The 20257-nt window shown below is 39.5% G+C and overlaps 1 protein-coding gene across 1 annotated transcript in view; it reads left to right on the top strand.

Moving 5' to 3' along the window:
• The window catches only part of robo1 (roundabout guidance receptor 1), a 247701-nt gene that overhangs the window by 17453 nt on the left and 209991 nt on the right, over positions 1 to 20257 (top strand). Inside the window, exon 2 of the mRNA XM_023961823.1 lies at positions 8411 to 8535. Within this exon, the coding sequence (XP_023817591.1) occupies positions 8415 to 8535 (121 nt within the window). The 5' untranslated portion in view covers positions 8411 to 8414. The remainder of the gene's footprint in view (positions 1 to 8410; positions 8536 to 20257) is intronic.

Here is a 20257-nt window from a genome sequence, read left to right as displayed (position 1 = left end):
ACGAGCCGCCAATGGACTCTAATTCCCCTACATTGGCTATTTAGAGCTGGAGGTTAAGCTCTGTGGCAAGTCCATGCCACAATGTGGGGTATTGGTAATGAAGGACCTCCCTGGGGATGGTGGTTCCCGAGCTCCAGGAATTCTAGGGATAAATATAATTCGCCGGTGCTACAGTGAACTGTTCAATCCACATGGCCCGGCCCTGTGCAAATCATCATTTTTGTACTTGGATGATTTGTGGTGTTTTCATCCACAGTTGATCAGTATTTGGAGAGGCTGGAGGTGATGCTCGAACAGTTGCAGCGGGAGGGGTTGAAGGTTAAGCTGAGTAAATGTGCCTTCTTTCAATGGCAGGTACGTTACCTGGGGCATATGATCTCAGACAAAGGGGCGTCCATAGACCCCAGCAAGGTCGAGGAGTTGGCCAACTGGGAAGCCCCGACTACCAACTGTGGTCATTCCTTCGGTTTGCCAGTTACTATCTGCGGTTTGTGGAGGGCTTTGCAAAGTTGGCTGCCACATTGCATAGGTTAGTGGCCGAGCTTGAGGGCAAAAAGACCCGGAAAAAGTCAGCCATAGGCTTGATGGAACGCTGGACAGAGGGGTGTCGTGAAAGTTTTGAGACGCTAAAGTTTAAACTCACCTCTGCCCCTGTCCTTGCTTTTGCTGATTTTTCACCCTTTCATTTTTGAGGTGGATGCCAGCTACAGTGGGCTCAGGGCTGTATTGTTGCCGGGGCAAGGTGGTGAAGTGAGGCCCATTGCTAACACCAGCCGAGGTCTACGGCCCCCAGAGCCTAATATGGATAACTACAGCTCGATGAAGCAGGAGTTTCTGGCTCTGAAGTGGGCGATGACCGAAAAGTTCAGGGAGTATTTCCTGGGACAAAAGTGCATTGTCTTCACAGACTACAACCCCCTGAGCTACCTGTCGACCACAAAGCTTGGTGCCACCGAACACTGTTGGGCAGCCCAGCTGGCGTCATTTGATTTTGAGGTCAAATACCGCTCAGGGAGGAGTAACAGAAATGCTGATAACTTGTCTCGGCAACATCCTCCAGAGCCACCGGAGTTGGCTCCGGCAGTACTTGGCACCAGACTGCCACAATCCTTGCAACTTAGCCAGGGACCAGAAACGGGTGAGGGCATTCAAGCCACTATTGTGGCTTTTCCACAACATTCTTGCTCGGATCTGTCTTCCCTGGAGAGCTCGGATGCTGTGATCCGGGAGTTGTTGCCATTCTAGGAACAAAAGCGGCGTCTGAGTGCGTAGGCAGCTTTCGCTGGCAGGCACAGCCCTCCTTCGCCAATGCAAGCAGGTTCATCACTCCCTGTTGAAGGTTGTGGTTAGACCTGAGCTGACCAGCCCTGCAGTAACCTCCCCACTTGGCTTGTCCCCTGCTCACCCTCAAGTGGACGAAGAGTTGGGTGATGGGGACCTGTTTGTTTTCCAGAGCAACCCCCTGGGGGCACCTCCGGGGGGTGAAGTACCACACCTGCGACCTCAGCCTGAAAGCCCACATGTTGAGGTGAGCTCCCCTAGCACTCATGGGACACCTGCTGTGGAAGCTAACCCCGTGGCGGTTGAACCCGGACCCAGTGCGTAGGACTTTACGTAAAACTGCTGGCCATCACTACAATGTTCACCATCTCCTGATGGCAGCATCCAACTCAGTGCAAACAATTTTCAGACCCTGGAACTAAGTTGGTTCACTGTCGGGGCGACGATGCAATTGGTGGGGGTGTGTTGTAGCAGGACGATGCTGCACAGCTGCAGGCAATCCCCCCTAACCACCTGGGAGCAGGATAAAAATGGTTTGGCCCAGCACTTTTGTGTCTTGTGCTCAAACCCCGCCCATTTCCTGGTGGCTAACCCTCTGTGCTTCTTGGTAAGTGTGGTGATGCCATCTCCCTGTGAATCTGTTTTTTTTTAAACAAACTGTTTTTTCTAGCTGGGAAAACAGCTCTAGCATCCAGAGCTCCCCTCTATGCCCCAGTGAGCTTGCAAAAAATAATTGAGAAGCACTGCCTTAGAAAGTAGAAATCTGCTATTGTTTAATAAAAAACAAGCACCTCACTTAGCTTTTAAAATTAAGTAAGTGCACAGCAGAGTTCATATTCGTTACTCCACTTCAAACAAAAAAATCAACGAATCATCCATATGAGTTGTGAGTGAATAAATTCGCCTTTCAAGAGACAGTGCCCCATTCATTAAAATAATATAAGACTTGTCAAAGATGGCAACTTAATAGCAGGCACTTAGGCCAGTGGCATCCATGACTGTGCAGTCAGTGGGGACAAGTCCATCGTGAAGGGGATAGACTAATCCATCACTGCCGTTGCAATGTAGCTGTAGGCCATGCTCTTGCCATCTCCTTCCAGGATATAATCAGCTTTTAATTTATCTCAGATCACATTCATGAGAAGACAGATCACTGTGGGAAAGACGCCTTTTTCCCAGGTCCATCTTTTCAGTCACACTGATTTGCTTGGAGCTTGTGTAATGTATTCATATTGGATTTTTCCTTTTATGCTTATCATTTTGTCAGTATTGAATGAATGAACCCTTTAAAGATACAGCAATTTTCTATCCAATCTATCATGGAAGACATAGATTTATTCTGGGATAAAATATAAAAACTCCAGTATTACATACAATTCCACCTATCTGTCCTCGCCAGTGGGGGTAAAGTGGGACAGTGAACTATGGTGTCTCCCCGTGGAGTGTGAAGTGTTTCAGCTGTCTGGTGTCCTCATGGCTACAGATCCCCTCATCTCTCAGCATTGTTACTTTCTGAGCTCAAGTGAACTGAACTCCCTGTAGGACTGTGGATGATTGGTGGTGGGACTTGGAAGGACACAGGAGATGTGATTTACGCAAAATGGGAAAGGACGGTCCAGCTCCACATTGCCCCGCCCGTCCCCACAAATCCAAGGCAGGTTAATCCTTTTATTGCAATAAACCATTTTGAAATAACCGTTGTGTGTGAGATTCTTAACACAGAGTTGGCATTTTTATGAGTAAGGAGTGGCCAGCAAGAGTAGAGTGCAACCGAGCCAGAGGAGCTATCCATCAAAACACAACGCTGACATAGCACAAGACAACAAACCTCTCCTAATCAGATTTGTAGGTGTTTCTATTGACTCAGTTGACTGAGATAGACCCTTTAATTCCAGTGATGTCCAGGCCCATTATGATTTGTTCTTCCTGACAAGTTCATGAGAGAAGGTCGCCCTGTCGGTTATTTTTTAACTCTGAATAAGCCTCGGTAGGTTATCGGTTATGTAATCATTACATCTGCATATTTATGTCTGTCTAAATGAAAAGAGATTGCTGTCAAGTGCACCCTGTGATTCATGAGCTTTTCAGGATGGAATGTGGAGATCTTGAGGCTTTCATTAATTCTGATCTCTAAGAAAATGTCTGCAAAGTTTGAACCATCCTACATTTATAAAGATGTGAGTTTTGTTTGTAAACTTTTTGAAAAAGGGAGAAAAAAGAATCTTCTTTTGCTGCTTGAGTTGCACAGACGAAGACCTGCACAAGCAGCCTGAATTAACCTAAAGCAGTACACGTGTTTACATGCACTTAAGTAATCAGGTTGCAATCAGCTTTTATAAAAAGCCTGATTTTGTAATTAACTGGAAACCTAAGTGAGATTGGGGATTCTCCAGTCAGATATCTCCGAGGACAACTAGCTTTCTTCAAAGGTACATTTGCATGACATCTGCGTGAACATGGTAAGTGGCGTATACTTGTGTAAGTACGCCCTTTACCACCTTCATAAAAGGCCCAAAATGCTTAACAGTCACCGTCCCTTTCACACACACACATTCACACACTAATGGCAGCAAAGCTACCTAACAGTGGCGACAACCTATAACCTCTAGTACTATGTGGGGTGTCAACACATGGGTGGGCAAGGTGGGAACCAAAGCTTCAATCTTATTCTCAGAGGTTGATTTTCCTACCTCTGCATCACAGGCGCCCCACATTTTAAAGACACAAAGAGCCGAAAGAAAGGTGTCAGGATGTTTCTGTGAGGCAGAGGAGGAGGAAACCTAATTACTATTTCCCATGTAAACCCATTTGCTGATTTCTTGAAAATAGTTAAATTTCCCCATATTATTATGATATAAACACCACAACCATACTTAAAAGAAAATAAAAAACATAAAAGTCAAATGGAATAAAATCACCAGTAAAAGTACCATAGAAATAATGGGATACTAAGAACAATAAAAGTGATAAACATACCAAGTGCAATTCCTTGTTTGCACTTGGCATCTATACTACAAAAGGCGTCTATACTAGTATTTCCCAATTGAGGACTTGTATCTACAAGTGCTGTTTCTAATGTTGGTGAGGCTAAAATGATGTTAATTTAAGAAGCATTTCAATGTTGAATAAAGCCATGAATTAAGTGCCTTAAGATAAGATAAGATAAGATAAGATAAGATAAGATAAGATAAGATAAGATAAGATAGGACTTTATTGATCCCCAGGGGGAAATTGGGTTGTCACAGTAACCAAGAAAAAATAGCAGTTGGAAAGTACGAAAAACACAGTAGCAATGATTAAGAATAAAAATAATACAAGGTGGAAGTAAAAGTACAGTATAAATAAGGCAATAAATAGCAGCAGCGGTTTCATCAGTCCTAGACCGTGTTATTGTATAGTCTGATTGCTGTTGGGATGAAGGACCTCCGGTAACGCTCTTTTTTGCACTGTGGGTGCAGCAGTCTCTGGCTGAACGAGCTCCTCATTGTCCTCACCGTCGCATACAGGGGGTGGGAGGGGTTGTTCCGGATGCTGGACAGCTTGGTCAGCATCCTCCTCTCACCTACAGAGTCTACTGAGTCCAGGGGACAGCCCAGGACAGAGCTAGCTCTCTTGACCAGCTTGTCCAGTTTCTTTTTATCCCTTTCACTAATGCCTCCACACCAGCAGACCACGGCATAGAAAGTTGCTGATGCAATGACAGTCTCATAGAACCAGGTAACATTTAAGAGAACCAGGTAACATTTTAGTAGCACTTGCACCATCATGATGGTTTTAAATAATATCCTAAAGGCATCATTGTAAGCCACCTGCATCTTCTGCATGTTTCCTGCTTTATAGTTGGACCACAGATGGGTAGTGTAAAGCAGAGTACATAGTAACCTGTTAACTGAAACGCATTTAAATGCTCAGTGTCTGTGCACTATAGTCTTGCTTGTAAATGTCTAAATGCGATACCTTTAACTGTGGAATTGGATTAATGCACAGATTAAACTATTTATTTCAACATGCTAGATTAGTGAATTCCTAAATGCTTTTTATCCAAAATTGTGCAATGGTAATACATAAAAAGTGAATTTCTAATTATAACTCTGAATGTTTTAGGATGGATATTAATCCTTTAGTTTTTCTTTCTATCTTTCCATCCTTCTTTACATTTTTTGTTTGTCAGAGTGAGACTTTGCTGTGTGCATCATAGGCACAGCAGATGAAAGAGATCAGTAATGACTGGAGGTCCCACAGGTAATTCTAACTTTCTTCTCTTACTCATGAAAATGCCAACTCTGTATTAAGAATCCCTGCTTTGCATCTCCTGTAGCTTCTCACCAACCAAAATGTTGTTCAGGCACATTAGAGCTGTAAAATCATTAATCGTCAGGAAGGTTCTGCCTATTACATGATTAATAAAAAAAATAAAAAAAAAATAAAACAAAGCAGTTTGCTCATCTATTGTGACGGCTGTGGATCAATGATGAGTTAGGACTTTAGTCATGTGGACGCGTCACAGAGAGAAACCGCAGGTTTTCAGTGACATGGCTCTGGTTTGCATGGTGTTCGAAAATCAATGCGTGAGCACTGACTGTTGGGCTGATGGATCCCATCTTTTGTGGAAGTTGGTCACTGAGCCAGGAGCAATGTTTCTTGCCGCTGCCTGATTAATTGGCTTGAAACCATTCAGCAGTCATTGAGTCAGATAAAGGGAGACAATAAAGGCCTTCCATTCCTCTCGAGCTGTATTGGTAGTGAACACAGGAAGCCAATGAAACAATTCCTTTAAAACATACTAATTTCCTTTGATGCTTGCCTCCTTTCCTTTGCTCTCCGCCTGAATAACGAGGAGAGAAATATAATCATTGATTGGTCTGTGAAGCGCCCTCACATATGTGTTTGTAGTTTCCATGAGGGGGGCTCGAATAAATCTTTCTTTATCTTTAATCAGTTCATTCATTAATCAAATGGCAGGCTGTGATGCACTGCATTACAAGTTCAGCTCCACACTGGCGTCAGGGTTGAAAAGGCCATCTCACTGCCATGTATCCCACAGTCCCAAGCCAAAAACCCTTGGCGCCCACTTGTCTCACCCAGTTCCTGACTGGTAATTGGGTATTTATCTGATTGCCTGCAAGAGAATGATGTAGTGTTTATCTGACACAGTTATCATGGAAAATGGAGTAACCCAGTTCACCCCTTCTCCACCGTGCTTGGTGGAATGAATGTGCTGGAGCCTTCTTGTATAACAACGGCGGTCTTTATCAGGCATTAAACTGGAAATGAGCTTGTCACCATTACATGCAAATGGGGCTCTTGTGCAAACACAACACATAACTTCTTGGCTGCGCTGTGAAACTGGAAGAATGAAGTGATGAGAACGCGCACGCAGCAACGAGCTCCTCATGCTTGATCTGATAGTGCCTTCTCAGTTGTACTCAAACCAGGAAATGCACAGAAAAGATGTGTAAAGTGTCTTTTGAACATCCACAGATAAGAGTTTGGGAAGCAAATTAGCATGCTCATGCTTTCTGCATCTTGCAGACTGAAACTGTGCACCTAAACCTAAGAAATGAAGTTGTCCAAATCAGCTAATTTTTCTATAAATAAATTCTTTTTTTTAAAGGCCAAATATAGAGATGGGTATTCAGGGATGGGCCAGGGGAGGGCAGTGGCATCACTGCCCCCCACCCCCCATGTGATAGCCCACAAAAATCCTCAATTTACAAAAATAAAATAAAATAAAATACTAAAATTGTAAGGATGGACGAACTGAAAGACAACAAATACAGACAGAATAAAAGATAAATGCAGCCTTAACAGAACAAAAACCAGTGTCCAGTGTTTGTTGCCATCCCAAGCCTGGTAAATGCAGAAGGTAGTGTGAAGAAAAGCATTTGACATAAAACTGGACATCAAATAGATCAAAGGAGAAGATAGATATGTGCATAGATGGACTGTTATGATGATTTCTTCTAAGCCTTTTAGGGGCTTAGAGGGATGTGACAACCCAACCCTCCCTACCTGCACCCCATAGTGGGGCTGGCCAAATCCAGGCCTTTTTAATTTCTTCTTTTTTTTTACTATTGAGAGGTTACTTAAAGTGGTTTTCTCAATATACATAAAGATGCAACATTTGTCACACAGTCAGCCACAATCTCTATATTGAAAGTTAAAATGAAGCATGTCTGTCATTTGCAGTCCATGCATATCCAATTGAAGTGGTATGGCATGCTCGAGGTGGTGGTGGTGGGTGGGGGGACAGTCAGCAAAGTGAAAATCCCAGTCCAGCATAATGCATGAGAAGCAAGTCTGAAGAGAAAGTGAGAGGCGAAGCAGCCTGGCCTCCCGGATCTAATCAAACAAGGGTGAACAGGTTGCTCCACAGATGGCTGATCCACAAAATCTTGCGATTGATTTCCATGCTGCAGACGGTCCCTGTCACAAGCTGCAGGTGATGTCAACCCGGTGGCATTGTCTCGCACACCCCACCAAGCTCTGACGGTTTACCTCCTCTAAAATCAATTTGAAAAGGGGAGCTATTTGTTGTGTGCTGTTGTTGTTTTTGCATATTTTAATGTTGTTACTCCGACTCTGTGAAGGAATAATACAGGAGGAACAACATTAGAAAACTAGATAGGAAATGTTTCAAAGAACAATGTTTGGGTTTAATTAAAGAAAAGAGGCAAACGTGCCAAAAGTAATGAGGAGGTTTCAGTTTGACCTGTGGGTGCCACTTCAAACTGTGGACAAAAAACAAAACAGGCCTTTCACTGACTTTTTAAAACTGTAAAATTGTAAAACTAGTTTGAAAGGAAAAAACAACACATCAAGCAATACATAAACCCAATGAAAGGGAAAGAAGAAAGAACTTAAATGACCAGTATCATCACATAAACTAACAAAGCAGAATCTTCTGTAGCGAACATCTCTCATGATGTCATTATAGCTCAATGCTGTACAAAACCAGCTTTGAGGGAACCTCGTAGACATTGGATTGTTGTGATTACTTTGTACATTTGTGGTTTTCAATCACGTTAAGATCCAGCATTTGTTCATTTTTACGTGAATTTTCAATTAGCATTTTTAACCTGAGCTGCATAACCCCACTGACACGCCTGTGTTTTATGTCCCCGCCTAGTTTGATGCCAAGCGATGCCAGGACAGTGAACATGGTGATGCGTGGCACGTGGTCAGGGGCCACACCCCTCTTCATAGTGGTCCTCCTAAATCTGACTCAGGGCCAAGAAGTACTTTTGGTTCCAGGTAAGAGTCCTGATGTTTCTCCTCACTGGCATGTTTGTTCAACAGTCAAGCTCATTGTGCATTTCATCAATAGTCTGTCATTCCATGTCTGACTATTGTGTGCCTGACACCATTAGGTTTAAGGAGGCCATGGTTACAAAAGCTTGTTGTGAGCTTCTGTTGTGCGAGGATAAAATAGTTATTTCAGTAAATTAAGTAAAGTTTATTAAAATAATTTTCACTGCAAAGTACATCTTCTAAAGCAAAGTCAACAACAAAAAAAAAATTCTCCTGTGCATTCAACAATTTTGTTTAGAAGTATATAAGTTTGGAAAAAATTTAGTCACACAAAGTTTTCACAAGTATAATCCTAAAAACAGAATCTACTCTATCTAACCTTGACAATGATGTTCTCATCACTTGTAAACTATGACACTTAGTTTCCTTTACTTGTAGATTAGATTTTTTTATCCAAACTCAGTTGGATTTGTACTTTTCAAAAGTAATTCTCTGATTGATTTCTTTAATCCGTGATGACTAAGGTGGTTGATCTATTAAAGGATATTTTAGCATTTCAGATTATTTAATTGAAAATTCTTCGTCAGTCACTGAATGATGTGTTTATTTGTGGCTAATCTTCATGAATATGTTTCCAACAGATTTAGTACACAATCTTTCATATACTTCTACAACATCTAAGTGTTGCCTTAGTTTGACCTTGTTTCTAAGTCTGTTTCCAAGGAGATCTATGTTAGAAACAATGGCAAGATGCAGTAAGATGCTTTTTTTTGTTCACCTTTGTCATCATTCTTTTTAATGTCACAGTCTTCCTCCTGCACATTTATTCTTCCAATCCCTTCTAAGGAGCTATTTACGTGTCAAGCAGAGAGCAAACTGTGCTCTGGGACCAGTCATTTAAGAGATAGTATGTTGGAGTGGGATCACCAACTTGGTAAAACAAAAAGTTTGAATTACTTAAGTCTGTGATCGCATGACTTGCAGTTCCATTTATTCATATGGTACTGAGATATGAGGCAAAGGCTGGTAGAAAAGTTGGTGTTAAGTGCAAAAAACAAAGATGTGAAAACTTAATTTAGGTCAGGTGTCAGTTATGAATGCAGCATATAAATCATCATAGTTAAGAGACATTTTCACAAACGTCATTGTTGAGTAAAGATGAACTTATTTTTCTACCTCTGACAAAAGAACTTGACAGTACTTTAGTTGGGTTTCTGTTATATCACCAAGACATTTCAGTTTTTTATTTTCTGTTGTACAAGTGATTATTTACTTAAAAATCAGCCCAATAGACCGATACGATCTACTCCTCATTTTAAGGTTTTCAGTGTTTATGTTTTCCAGAGTACATAAATATCCAGCTTTGGTTGTGCACAAACAAAGCGGCAAAGACTTATATCTTGCACTGAGTTGCTGTAGCTTTGAAAAAGTATAGATGCTTGTTTAAAAATTTGCCCTATATATAATTAACTTTATTTTAGTGATATTTTTTCGTTGTTTAATGTACTCTAAAAATGGAAGGCACGGAAACTTTGTGGAAGTAAAATTTGAAAAACTGTCTTGCATGTCACCAGATGCGCACCTAGAGAATTTTATTTGGGGGGGCGAGAAGGGGGCAGAATACTTTGGAAAGGTGGCAAATGAAAACAGTGGAAGGCCATTAGAAATTATAGGTTAAAAAATATGCATTCTTAACAGTTTTTATTACTTTTATTAAAATTAAAAGATCAGTTCTTTTATCTGCTATATTACTAATGTAAAGCAGTAGCAAAAGGGAAAGGAAATTGCAGTAATTCTTAAAGGTTAAGAAACATGTCTAGTATGGATTTCCAACAAAATAAAAGATCAAATATATCGGTATACTGAACTTTCACATCAACAGAAAGAAATTTCGGCTAAGGCCAGGGTGACCAGATCGGCCGGCATATACAATACAGGAGCGTAAAAAATACTTTAAGGGTTTTGAGATTTCATTTAAAAATATTCCTTTTGTTATTTTTGCAATTTAAAGCTTAATGGTTGATGATATATTAATCTTTGTCAGTAATCATACTGTTATTGAATCAAAACTGGTGGGCAAGTGGGGGGCAGCTGTAACAAAACTTTTTTTTCACTTGTTTATCATTATTTTATCTAGTTGCAGCATTCTTTCAGTTTGTTCCTGTCATTGCAGATCCTCCCACTACTCCACCTGTTCTTAGATCTTCCTCTGTCTTATCCCAGCAGAATGTCCCATCTTAGCAAGCTTGCCCACAGCATTCTTCAGGCTCACTTCGTACTCTGTACTATTCCCCCAATGCTTTAGCACCAAGAAGTTATGATACAACAAATTTGCTTTGCCTTTTTTTTATTGTTTAGTCTTTCTGATTGAAACAACTTTCATGTCTCTAAAAAATCAGGCACTTCAATAGTTAGGGTAAACTTTGATGTGATGGTTTAGACAACCAAACACAAGCCAGTGGAATTTTTTACTACAGATTGATAGAAATTTCTATTCAGAGCAGCTTTAAATAACCCCCTTTAGCACTTGTTTCTTTTTACAACATTATTCTGTGACAGTAAAACAGCTCTCTTTCACTGTGCCAGCCAGCGTGGGGCTCTGTAGGTCCCACTTTTTTTCCTTTACATTCAGTATTCAGCTTGCACCCCACCCTAAGGATGATTAAATATGTGCTTAATACAGCTCCATGAGAGTATTGAATTACACAGGAGCCACGCTGACCTTTTTAAATTACAGAACCAATTGTGCACGACCGAGAGGAAGTTTATAACAGGTACTGCCAAGATGGAGCCCGCAGGAGAACTGTTGCTGTCCTGCTGATGCTTTCCTTATTAGTGTTCTTCTCTATAAGCACTCTGTTTGACAATCCCCCTTTCCATCGTGGCTCTCACATTGGGTCTCGTTTGACACGTCTTCTTACATATGTTGTGTGCAAACATCATCTACACGCAGAAACATTGGCATGCACACACGCACAGGCTAATTTGACATTTCATTTCACTGCTGATGAGACGCGTATCACTTGTGACACACAGCTGCATCACTTCATAAATCTTGATCCACGGCCATTTTCTTAGATACACCCTAGTAAGCATATTGGCTCTGCTGATATTTGAAGGTCGCCTATTTTGACTAATTTAATTTAAAGCTAAAGTCAGAAAAATGAAACTGGCTACTTCAAGTGAATAACTCCATGGAGTCATTGCTATTTTTCCTGGCGGGCTAAAGTCATCTTCAATCTCCAACCACAGAGTTCTGGCCCTGACTGGCAGCAATTCAACGATCTTCGTTTGGCAAAGAGCAGGAAAAGCTTTCTACCAATGAAAAAGTCAAAATTAAATGGCAGGACATTAAAAACTCAGTGTGGTTCTCCCCTTGCCAGCTTTCAAGAGTGGTTCTTGATTGGTTCATGCAGCACTTTGCAAAAATGCCCGGTAATTGTGTTTGGGAGAAAAATCTTCATTTCACCACTTTTGCTCTGTTTCTCAGGGGAGAAGGTGGAGTTATTGAAGGTGGGGGGGTTAAAGACTTGACATTTTGTGTAATGAAATTCCTGTGGCAGAATGTTTATTTCCTGTAGGATGATCAAATTTGGTGACACCGCTCATTCCATTAAGACTTATTGAAAAGCTTTGTCAAAGAACGCAATAGTAAGCCTTTTCCCTGAACACTGTCTGCAACCATTTTTAAAATCAAACCTATCCCTGTGTTGTCAGCTAAAATGTGGCCCGTGCAATTACAGCACTTGTCAGTCCAATTCCTTTCTCTACATTGAACTTCTTTTTCCTTCTTTTATTTGACATACTTATGGTTCTTGACCTGAAAAAAAACTTTTGAGGGCAAAGTTTACACGGGTGATTCTTTATAAAAATATCTGTGCATTTTGGTATTTAACTTGTATATTTACTTTCTCTTTTATAAAAACAGTAAAGTATAAGATGATTTCATGTAGGAGGGGTTTACTTTAATTCATAATGACAAATATTACTGAGAGCATCATTCACATTACTGATCTCATGCTAAGAATTGGTTTGGTCCCATCAGAAAGGAGGGAAATATGACTCCTCAGGCTGACAGACATCTTTTTGAATAGACACAGACAGCCAAGTAGCCAACAGGAAAATGTACTTGTTCAACACCCAAACTAGAAAGCAATTACATTCAGGATCTCCTTGTTCTGAGGACACAGTGCAAACCATTGGGACCACCTTACAATCATGAATTCAAATGAACAATTAAGCTGCGTCCACTCCAAATGTAATTTGCGCGGCAGGGGCAGCCACTTTTTATGTGCAACCCAGTCTCATCCCAAAACGTGCAGTAGCTACATTTGTCCACATGGAAGACGTAGCAGTTTTATGTTAAGTCAATGTACAGATGCAATCAGAGGTCCTGTGGTGTGATTTAATCATCTGGCGGGACGGTCTGGCTAGGGTACATTTCAGACTGCTTTCATCGTGATAATTGGCCCTGCTGCACGAGTTTAAAAATCTGAACTTTGGTGAAGAATTTGCGTTGCATAGATGACAATCAGCAGATGGAATCAAAAACAAAATGAAGGAGAATCTGATCATTCTTCTCCTAAACTTTATGACAGGATTCTTATTTGCATTGAGACAATAAAAAAAGGTTCTCTAATTTCTATTTGTATTTTACATTTTTGTCTTTGAACTACTTCAGGACAAGTCATTAAACTGGGTTACAGAGAGACGCAAGTACAGCGAAAGCGGCTGTCATTCAGATGCAGCTCCTGCAGTTGATGGTGAACCTCTACGTACTGGGAGAATCTCTGAATGATCTCATTAACCCAGACATGGAGACGTTTTTTCTGATGCTTTAGTTGAGCTCTTTAAAATTAATAAATCCGATCTCTAACATCATCTGTCTTCAATGCATTGTAAATGAGATGTACAGTCAAAGCTTCCATGTAGCGATGAGGCTGAAAGCTTTGGAGAGTAGCTCCTCCTTCATGTGGCAGAAGAGTCTAGTTTATGAACACATTTTTGGGGAAGAGTCCAGCTGCAAATTTGCCCTGCAAATCACGTTTGGTATGAAGGCAGCATAAGTGCTATTATCAATAGTTGTTACTTTAAATATCACCTCAGTCAAACCGTAGGACCCATAAGTGAGGTAATTTCTTACTCTTAGTTGTTTTTCATAGTCATGTTGAAATCTGAGTGTTGATTTCCATGTAAATTTGGCTAACGGTTGATTATGGATGATCACTGAACCAACTTGGTGAAGCTGGCGGAAAGAGAGGCAAACCGTTTCAAGAAAGGAATAAGTCTTGATTGAATGAGTCAACTTCAAGCAAACGCCCTCTGGATGAATGAGAATCTTAATTGACATTAAACTCTTTTAAGGGTCAGCTGTATTGTAGCTTAATGATGGATGCAGTTGAACAAAGACACAGACTGTGGCCTTCACCTATATTTGCACTTGTCTATTTTTTTCTGCTGTGTTTGAACGCCCAATGATAAACCGTATGTTTTTTTTGTTTTTTTTGTAAAAGTGAGACAAAAATAAATTTACATTTATTAGATTTATTATCTTGACTTGAATGCAGTTTTTTTTCAATGCATTACCAAATTTGTGCATCCTTACAATCCTATTTATCTGTTGAAGCTTGGTAAACAATTCCAAAGCACACAAGCAAACAAACAAGCAAACAACAAAAACTCAACTTGCAGTTAGCCATGGTTTTGGAAGCTAGTGACACTTTTTTCCATAGAACTTTTTTTCTCCCTTGTTTCCCTTTGAGCCAGACTAACATTTAATTGCACAGCGGGGTAAAAACAAGAATCTCCTCATTAAAAATCCATCCTTGGACCACTATTAATGGGGGAAATTTAGTTGGCTAAATATTATTTTTTTTTTTATTATTTTACTGTCATTTGCCTCTCTGTGTGTTGTACTTCTCCATATTTTCTTTCAGATCTTGCCTGTTTTAATGATTTTTATCATGTCTTTCAACAGTGTTTTCTAGTTATAGCCTCTGTTTTAACTCACACATTTTGAGGTGTCAGGTTTACATTACATTTGACAATTTTAACTATGTATCTCCTATCATTCATCGTGGATTTAAACTGAATTTGAAAATAGATACTGAAAAAAAGTTTAAATGGAATCTTTGCAGGTTACAAATAAAAAAAATGATAATAAAAAGAATTGGAAGAAAGGAAACGGCATGACTGCAAAATTTGTTCAAAAGCTGATACGCTCTTTATGAAGTGGCTGTTTTGGCTCAACATCTTAGGCAGTTAAAAAAAATCAATAGTTTCCTGTTCAGATTTTGCAATCTCATTCTCTTTGTGCTTAGCTGGAGCTTAAGAAACACAAGTTAGAATTCAAGCCCGTGGTGTAGTAGGCTCATTTTAAGGATTTAATCCTAATGTGGTGTAGTGGTTAGCACTCTTGTCTCACAGTATAAAGGCGCTAGTTCAAATCCAGAGTTTGCAGATTTTGCCCATGCATGCTCTGGCTTCCTCCAACAGATGAGAAATACACTTCACAGGTTAATTGTTGATTCTAAAATTGTCCGGTAAGTAGGAATGCAAGTGTTTGTGTGATTATTTGTCTCTGAGATCCCCTGCAATGGAGTCCAGGGTGTAAGTTGCCTTCTTTAAGTGTTGGAGGTTGCAGACTCCAGGTTAAGAAGATGGATGGTTGTTTTATAAAAGGTGGAGGCCTAGTTACACGTGTTCCTACTGTTAGTGCTAATAAAATATAGGCCCTTTTGCATAGACGTGTAATACAATGAACAGATTATCTGTGGTGTCACCCAGTGGAACAGGCACACTGAGCAGTTAACTCCCTCCAACTCTACAAACTGGAAAGATGCTTCTCTCTAGGGGGTTGCCTAAAGTGGTCTTTTGAGGAACTACTACTTTTTGTCCTTTCAGGTTTCAATTTTGAAGGAGGCTTTGTCTTATGCTTAGATTATTAAACATATCAGTTTTAAAGGCGAGGTTATGCTACTCAAATTCATATATTTAACATATTTATACATATATTTAAAGCTATCCTTTCAAGGAGACAAAGAGGAGGATGATATTGTTCATCAAATGTCAAACTCCCACATCATAAGCCTTTATTTTGACAACAGCTTCATTTGGTAGTGAGTATGGATGTGTACACTTGTGCACGTGCAACAGGATTAGCTGTGCGTGCAGCCTAGTTTATTCACCTTCATTGAAACACAGCAAAAGCACGTCCGCACCTTTACACCCATCCCTCAATGTGGCCGTAGCACTCAGGGAGCACTCATCCATCCCCATCCATCGAGTGAAAGCGGACCTCTCATGGGGTGTGTGTTGTGGGGCTGTGGGAGAGTACCATCCCACAAATGAATTTCTCCTCACATCCCTCTCTCCATTAAAGAACCTGTTTGTGTTGTGCAGCAGCACTCAGCATTCCCCCTGCAGCTGTTTGTGGCCTCAGATACAAGCACATGTTATTTATATACACGGCTTTGTGTCTTTCAGGCTACCTGCATCTAATGTGCACAATGCTAAGATGGGTTTCTCCTTGCCTTTGTGTTTTCTGTGATGTGCTAAAGTCCATGCATGCTAATGTGTAGTTTAACTTGCTTCGCTTGGTTACATTCTCCGGTTTGTTGATTTTCGGAGGTTTTCTTGCCGCTGTTTTCTGTTGGTGTTCTTTGTCGTGTCCCGAGGGCCAAGCTAATTTTCAGAAGCCAAACTCAAACTAAATTTTAACAGCTAATTCCTACATTTACTAAAAACCTTCATCAGTTATTTTCTCTTTGAAGTAAAATGGTAACTTATTGTAATTTGGGTTGGCAGGAATTTAGGTTATCTCTGTACTTTTATTGTCAAACAACAGTCTGTTTTGTCGTCTAATGCCTGTACTTCACAGCAAATTGGAGCAATCATATTGCATCCCTGCCACAAGTGTGTGGTCTAGTTCATACAAACCTAATTATGATTTTGTGTTTTTAGTGACGGAATGATGCACTTTGTTTTGGTCATAATTTTTATCATGACAAATTGTTTATTATATTGATATTGTATGGACCAAAGATTACTTCTTAAAATTTAATTATACCAGTGACTTTGATGTAAAAGAAGTATCTTATCTAGCCTGGGTATATATATAGATAGATCTGAATCTAAATGGTCAGGGTCACAGAAGTTCTTTTAAATCTGATCCAGGACACTTAATAATATTTTAACTAATTCAACTATAAGTGAGTCTTTAAAAAAACACTTCTAAAATCATTAGAAATCCCACACAAAAACAGGCAGGAAAGTTTTTGCCCACATAATGGAAAGGCGGTTTTAGCTAATTAGTTTGCATGTGTCTCCTGGTTAGCGCTGATAATCATTAGGGATCACTCCGGGAAAAAGTTCTCAATACGAAAACTTTAGGGGCACCTAAAGGTTTCGCATTGAAAACCACAAGGTTTTTGCTTCGCCTTGATGTTCGGTTTAAATCTGAGCTTTAAAGCCTCTGCAGTACCGCTGGGTATTGTGTTCATATATCCTAAATAGCTTTTGTAAAGTACTGAATTGTGAACCTTTTTTATTTTTTTCCCATGCACGCTCATCTTTTCCCTTTTCCCATTTGAGACAAGATATTGAAGATGATCCCTCTATTCTGGCAAGTGGCCATTTTAAATGGAGGCTATTTCAGCTCTTTCATTTGTCAATCAGCCTGAAGAGTGACTCTCCAACGGCAGCGCAGTGTGAGGCAGTAATTGTTAGCGTCCCTTTCTGCCCAATGCGCTGTCTGGTGTTTTGCATGTGAAAGGATCCTGAAAGAAGATGTGATTGCTGAATTAATACTCAGGCTACCTTTTGTCTCCGTCACTTTGGCTTCTGCTGCTTTGAGGCACAGAGGCGAAGGCATTTTCACACTCATTGGGGAGGGAAAGTGTGTTGGGTTTTTTTTGGCATCAGTTTTCCAAAGTGAGAACAGTTTCTCTCAGGAGTTGGCTCTACCTGTTGAAGCCTTTCTTGATTGCCTCCTCTGAGATATTTAAGATTGGATTGAAAGTATATATCTTATGTTGGAAAAAAATGAAGACAGATGAATCCCATATAGATCATTCCAGCAAACCTAGTTTGCACATCAATATGGATAGTTTTATTCAAGTTACTTCCAGACTTCAATACATTACTTATGACTTTTTAATTGTTATTGAAAGAAAATCCCTTAACTTACTCTCTCAGAATTGTTTTGCATTATATGATTGTACTTTTTGGTATTTTTATTTTTATTTTGATAACACCTCCAAATCACATAAAAAATAAATTTGGTAAAATGAAAAGGCAACAAGCACAATAGGTGAAAAACCCTCAGCTTTAGGATGAAATATAGGCCATAAAAGCACCAAATAGAGGATTCGAGGTATGTGCGCCTAATAAAAGCTGGTTAAAGTTTGTTAGAAAATTCAGCTTAACTTGTCCCAGAACACAGGGTTCTCATACAAAACTGTACTTCTACTATCAACTCATGATTGCGTTCAATTTTTGATTTTAACTGTGTATCTAACATTAAAAGAGTTCCATCAGCAAAGAATTGAGAACAAAACTTTTAAAAGTTGGTACTTTAGATATGCAGTTCCGTTACCAAGGAAACCCACCAATTGGCATAACATGGCTAGACATCATCCTAAAAGCTGGGTCACACAACCACTATGTATATTTTGCACATGTTGCATGGATGAAAATTAGTCACACATGAATTTACGTGAAAAAAGTGAGAAAAGTCTTGCATGAAATTCTCACAGATGTATTACAAATGAGCCACTTTAAAATCAGGGAAAAAGCATAAATAAACCACACAAAGAATACGTAAATAAACGTAGAACGTGAACTGTCCGTGATTATTGTGCTTTTTATATGCAATTCACAAGTGATTTGTGCATTAATTTTGTAATTTTATCGTTATATGTGTGCCATACACGCGATACAAAAGTTGTACATCGATGGTGCATGGGTGAAGAGTCGATACACATGGAATGGTCGTGGAAACCACAAATTTGCGTATGATTCTCGCAAAATTCATGCACAATTAGGTAAGAGTTACATATTAATTGTGTATAAATTATGTGAAATACACATAAACTGCGTAATTCCCAAACGACCCAAAATTTTTAACAGTTCATAACCAATAAGATCCGTCGGTCAAAACCTTCAACAGACACCTGCGCACTTTGACAAATGATGAATGCAAGAAACATTTATGAATATGTATATCATTCATATATCACGAAAGACTTATTTCATACGTGGAAAATGCGCAAAATGTACATTGTGACTGTGACGTGCCCTTAAGTTTTTACTATCGCACACGCATGCACGTGGCAAGTTCAGAAACCATTAAAATATTTTCACTTTTATTTCTCTGGTCCTATTTTTCTATTTTGTAAATCAGACATCTTGTCTGTGACAAGATTGCAACAAATCCCTGCAGGAAACGTTTTAAGTCTGTTAACTAAACCAACGCCCTTGGGTTGTAATGAACTATTTTTGAACCTCCATCTTGCAGACACAAGGTAAATTATTTTTTGCTCATATAAAACCATGAAGAAGGAAAAAGAAAAATCACAAGTTACTCCACCTAACCTTCAACAGTAAAGAACCAGACAGATGTTGTCTCCGTGGAAAAACAGCATGGGTACATGTGTTTTCGTTTCCTTCTTTGCATTCTTTACTTTGTATCTTTGAGCCAGAAGTAAAAAAAATAAATACATTCAGTCATCCAATTCTTTAAACACATGGGAGTCTATTCCCAAAAATCTCCTGCAGAGATACTTTTCTAATTTTGTCGTATTGTCTGATTTCTGAATAAGAAGAGACGTTTAAAAGGCTCTGGATGATGGTGCATGTTCATGTCAACGAGTCAATTCACTAAAAATAATTATATATGTGGGTCCAAGAAAACATGGAATGGATGGAATCATTGATTCTCCAGTTTTGATTCCATTATGCGATAGAAGCTAAGAGGTGTTTGCAGCTATTTTAAGTAAATGACTTTTTTCTGCAGTCAAAAAGCTTCAAGACAATCACACTGTTCCCACAACACTTACTGATTCACCCACATGGGTAATGTGAGAAATTTAGCTTCCAGTCTGAAACAACTCACAGTCACGCTTAGATGAAACACCATACCTGTCTGTTCGTTCCATATCCATAATGCTTCTCTGCTTACTCTATAAAATAAGACATTTGAACATTTTTGTAAAGAAACGTGAAACATTGAAAGTGAAGACGCATAAATGTTAGACCAGGGCTCTGCAACCCAAGGCTCTGAAGCCACATGCGACTCTTTTATTCACCCATTGTGGCTCTTTGGCTTTGAAGAAATATGCAACAGATTTGAATAAATGTTTTTTTTATTTTTTTTTAACATTTATGTTTAGATCTTTAAACTAAGTTGATCTTATATTAGTAAAAAATAATAATTTATTTATAATTTTAAACAACTGCTGACCGCTCCTCCAAAATATAGACGTCATAACTAAGCTGATGGTGAAAGGTTTAATTTATTGTCAGACGTGTTTTTTTTTTTTTTTTATCAGAATAATTTTCGAAGCACATGTGTTTCACTTCTGCTGGCCAACAGTGTCTACTTGCTGTTCATAGACAGTCATTCAAAGTATATAACTGAAAAAAAGGAGGAGGAAGCTAGTTTGCACAAAGTGTATTTTATTTTGAAATCACTTGTTTGTGCTGCTGTCAAAAGTAGACGTTGGCA

The sequence above is a fragment of the Oryzias latipes genome, chromosome 13 (assembly GCF_002234675.1).
Source record: "Oryzias latipes chromosome 13, ASM223467v1".
NCBI classification, from domain to species: domain Eukaryota; kingdom Metazoa; phylum Chordata; class Actinopteri; order Beloniformes; family Adrianichthyidae; genus Oryzias; species Oryzias latipes.
The sequence above is the reverse complement of the archived record's forward strand: the minus strand, read 5'-3'. Positions and strand labels throughout refer to the sequence as shown.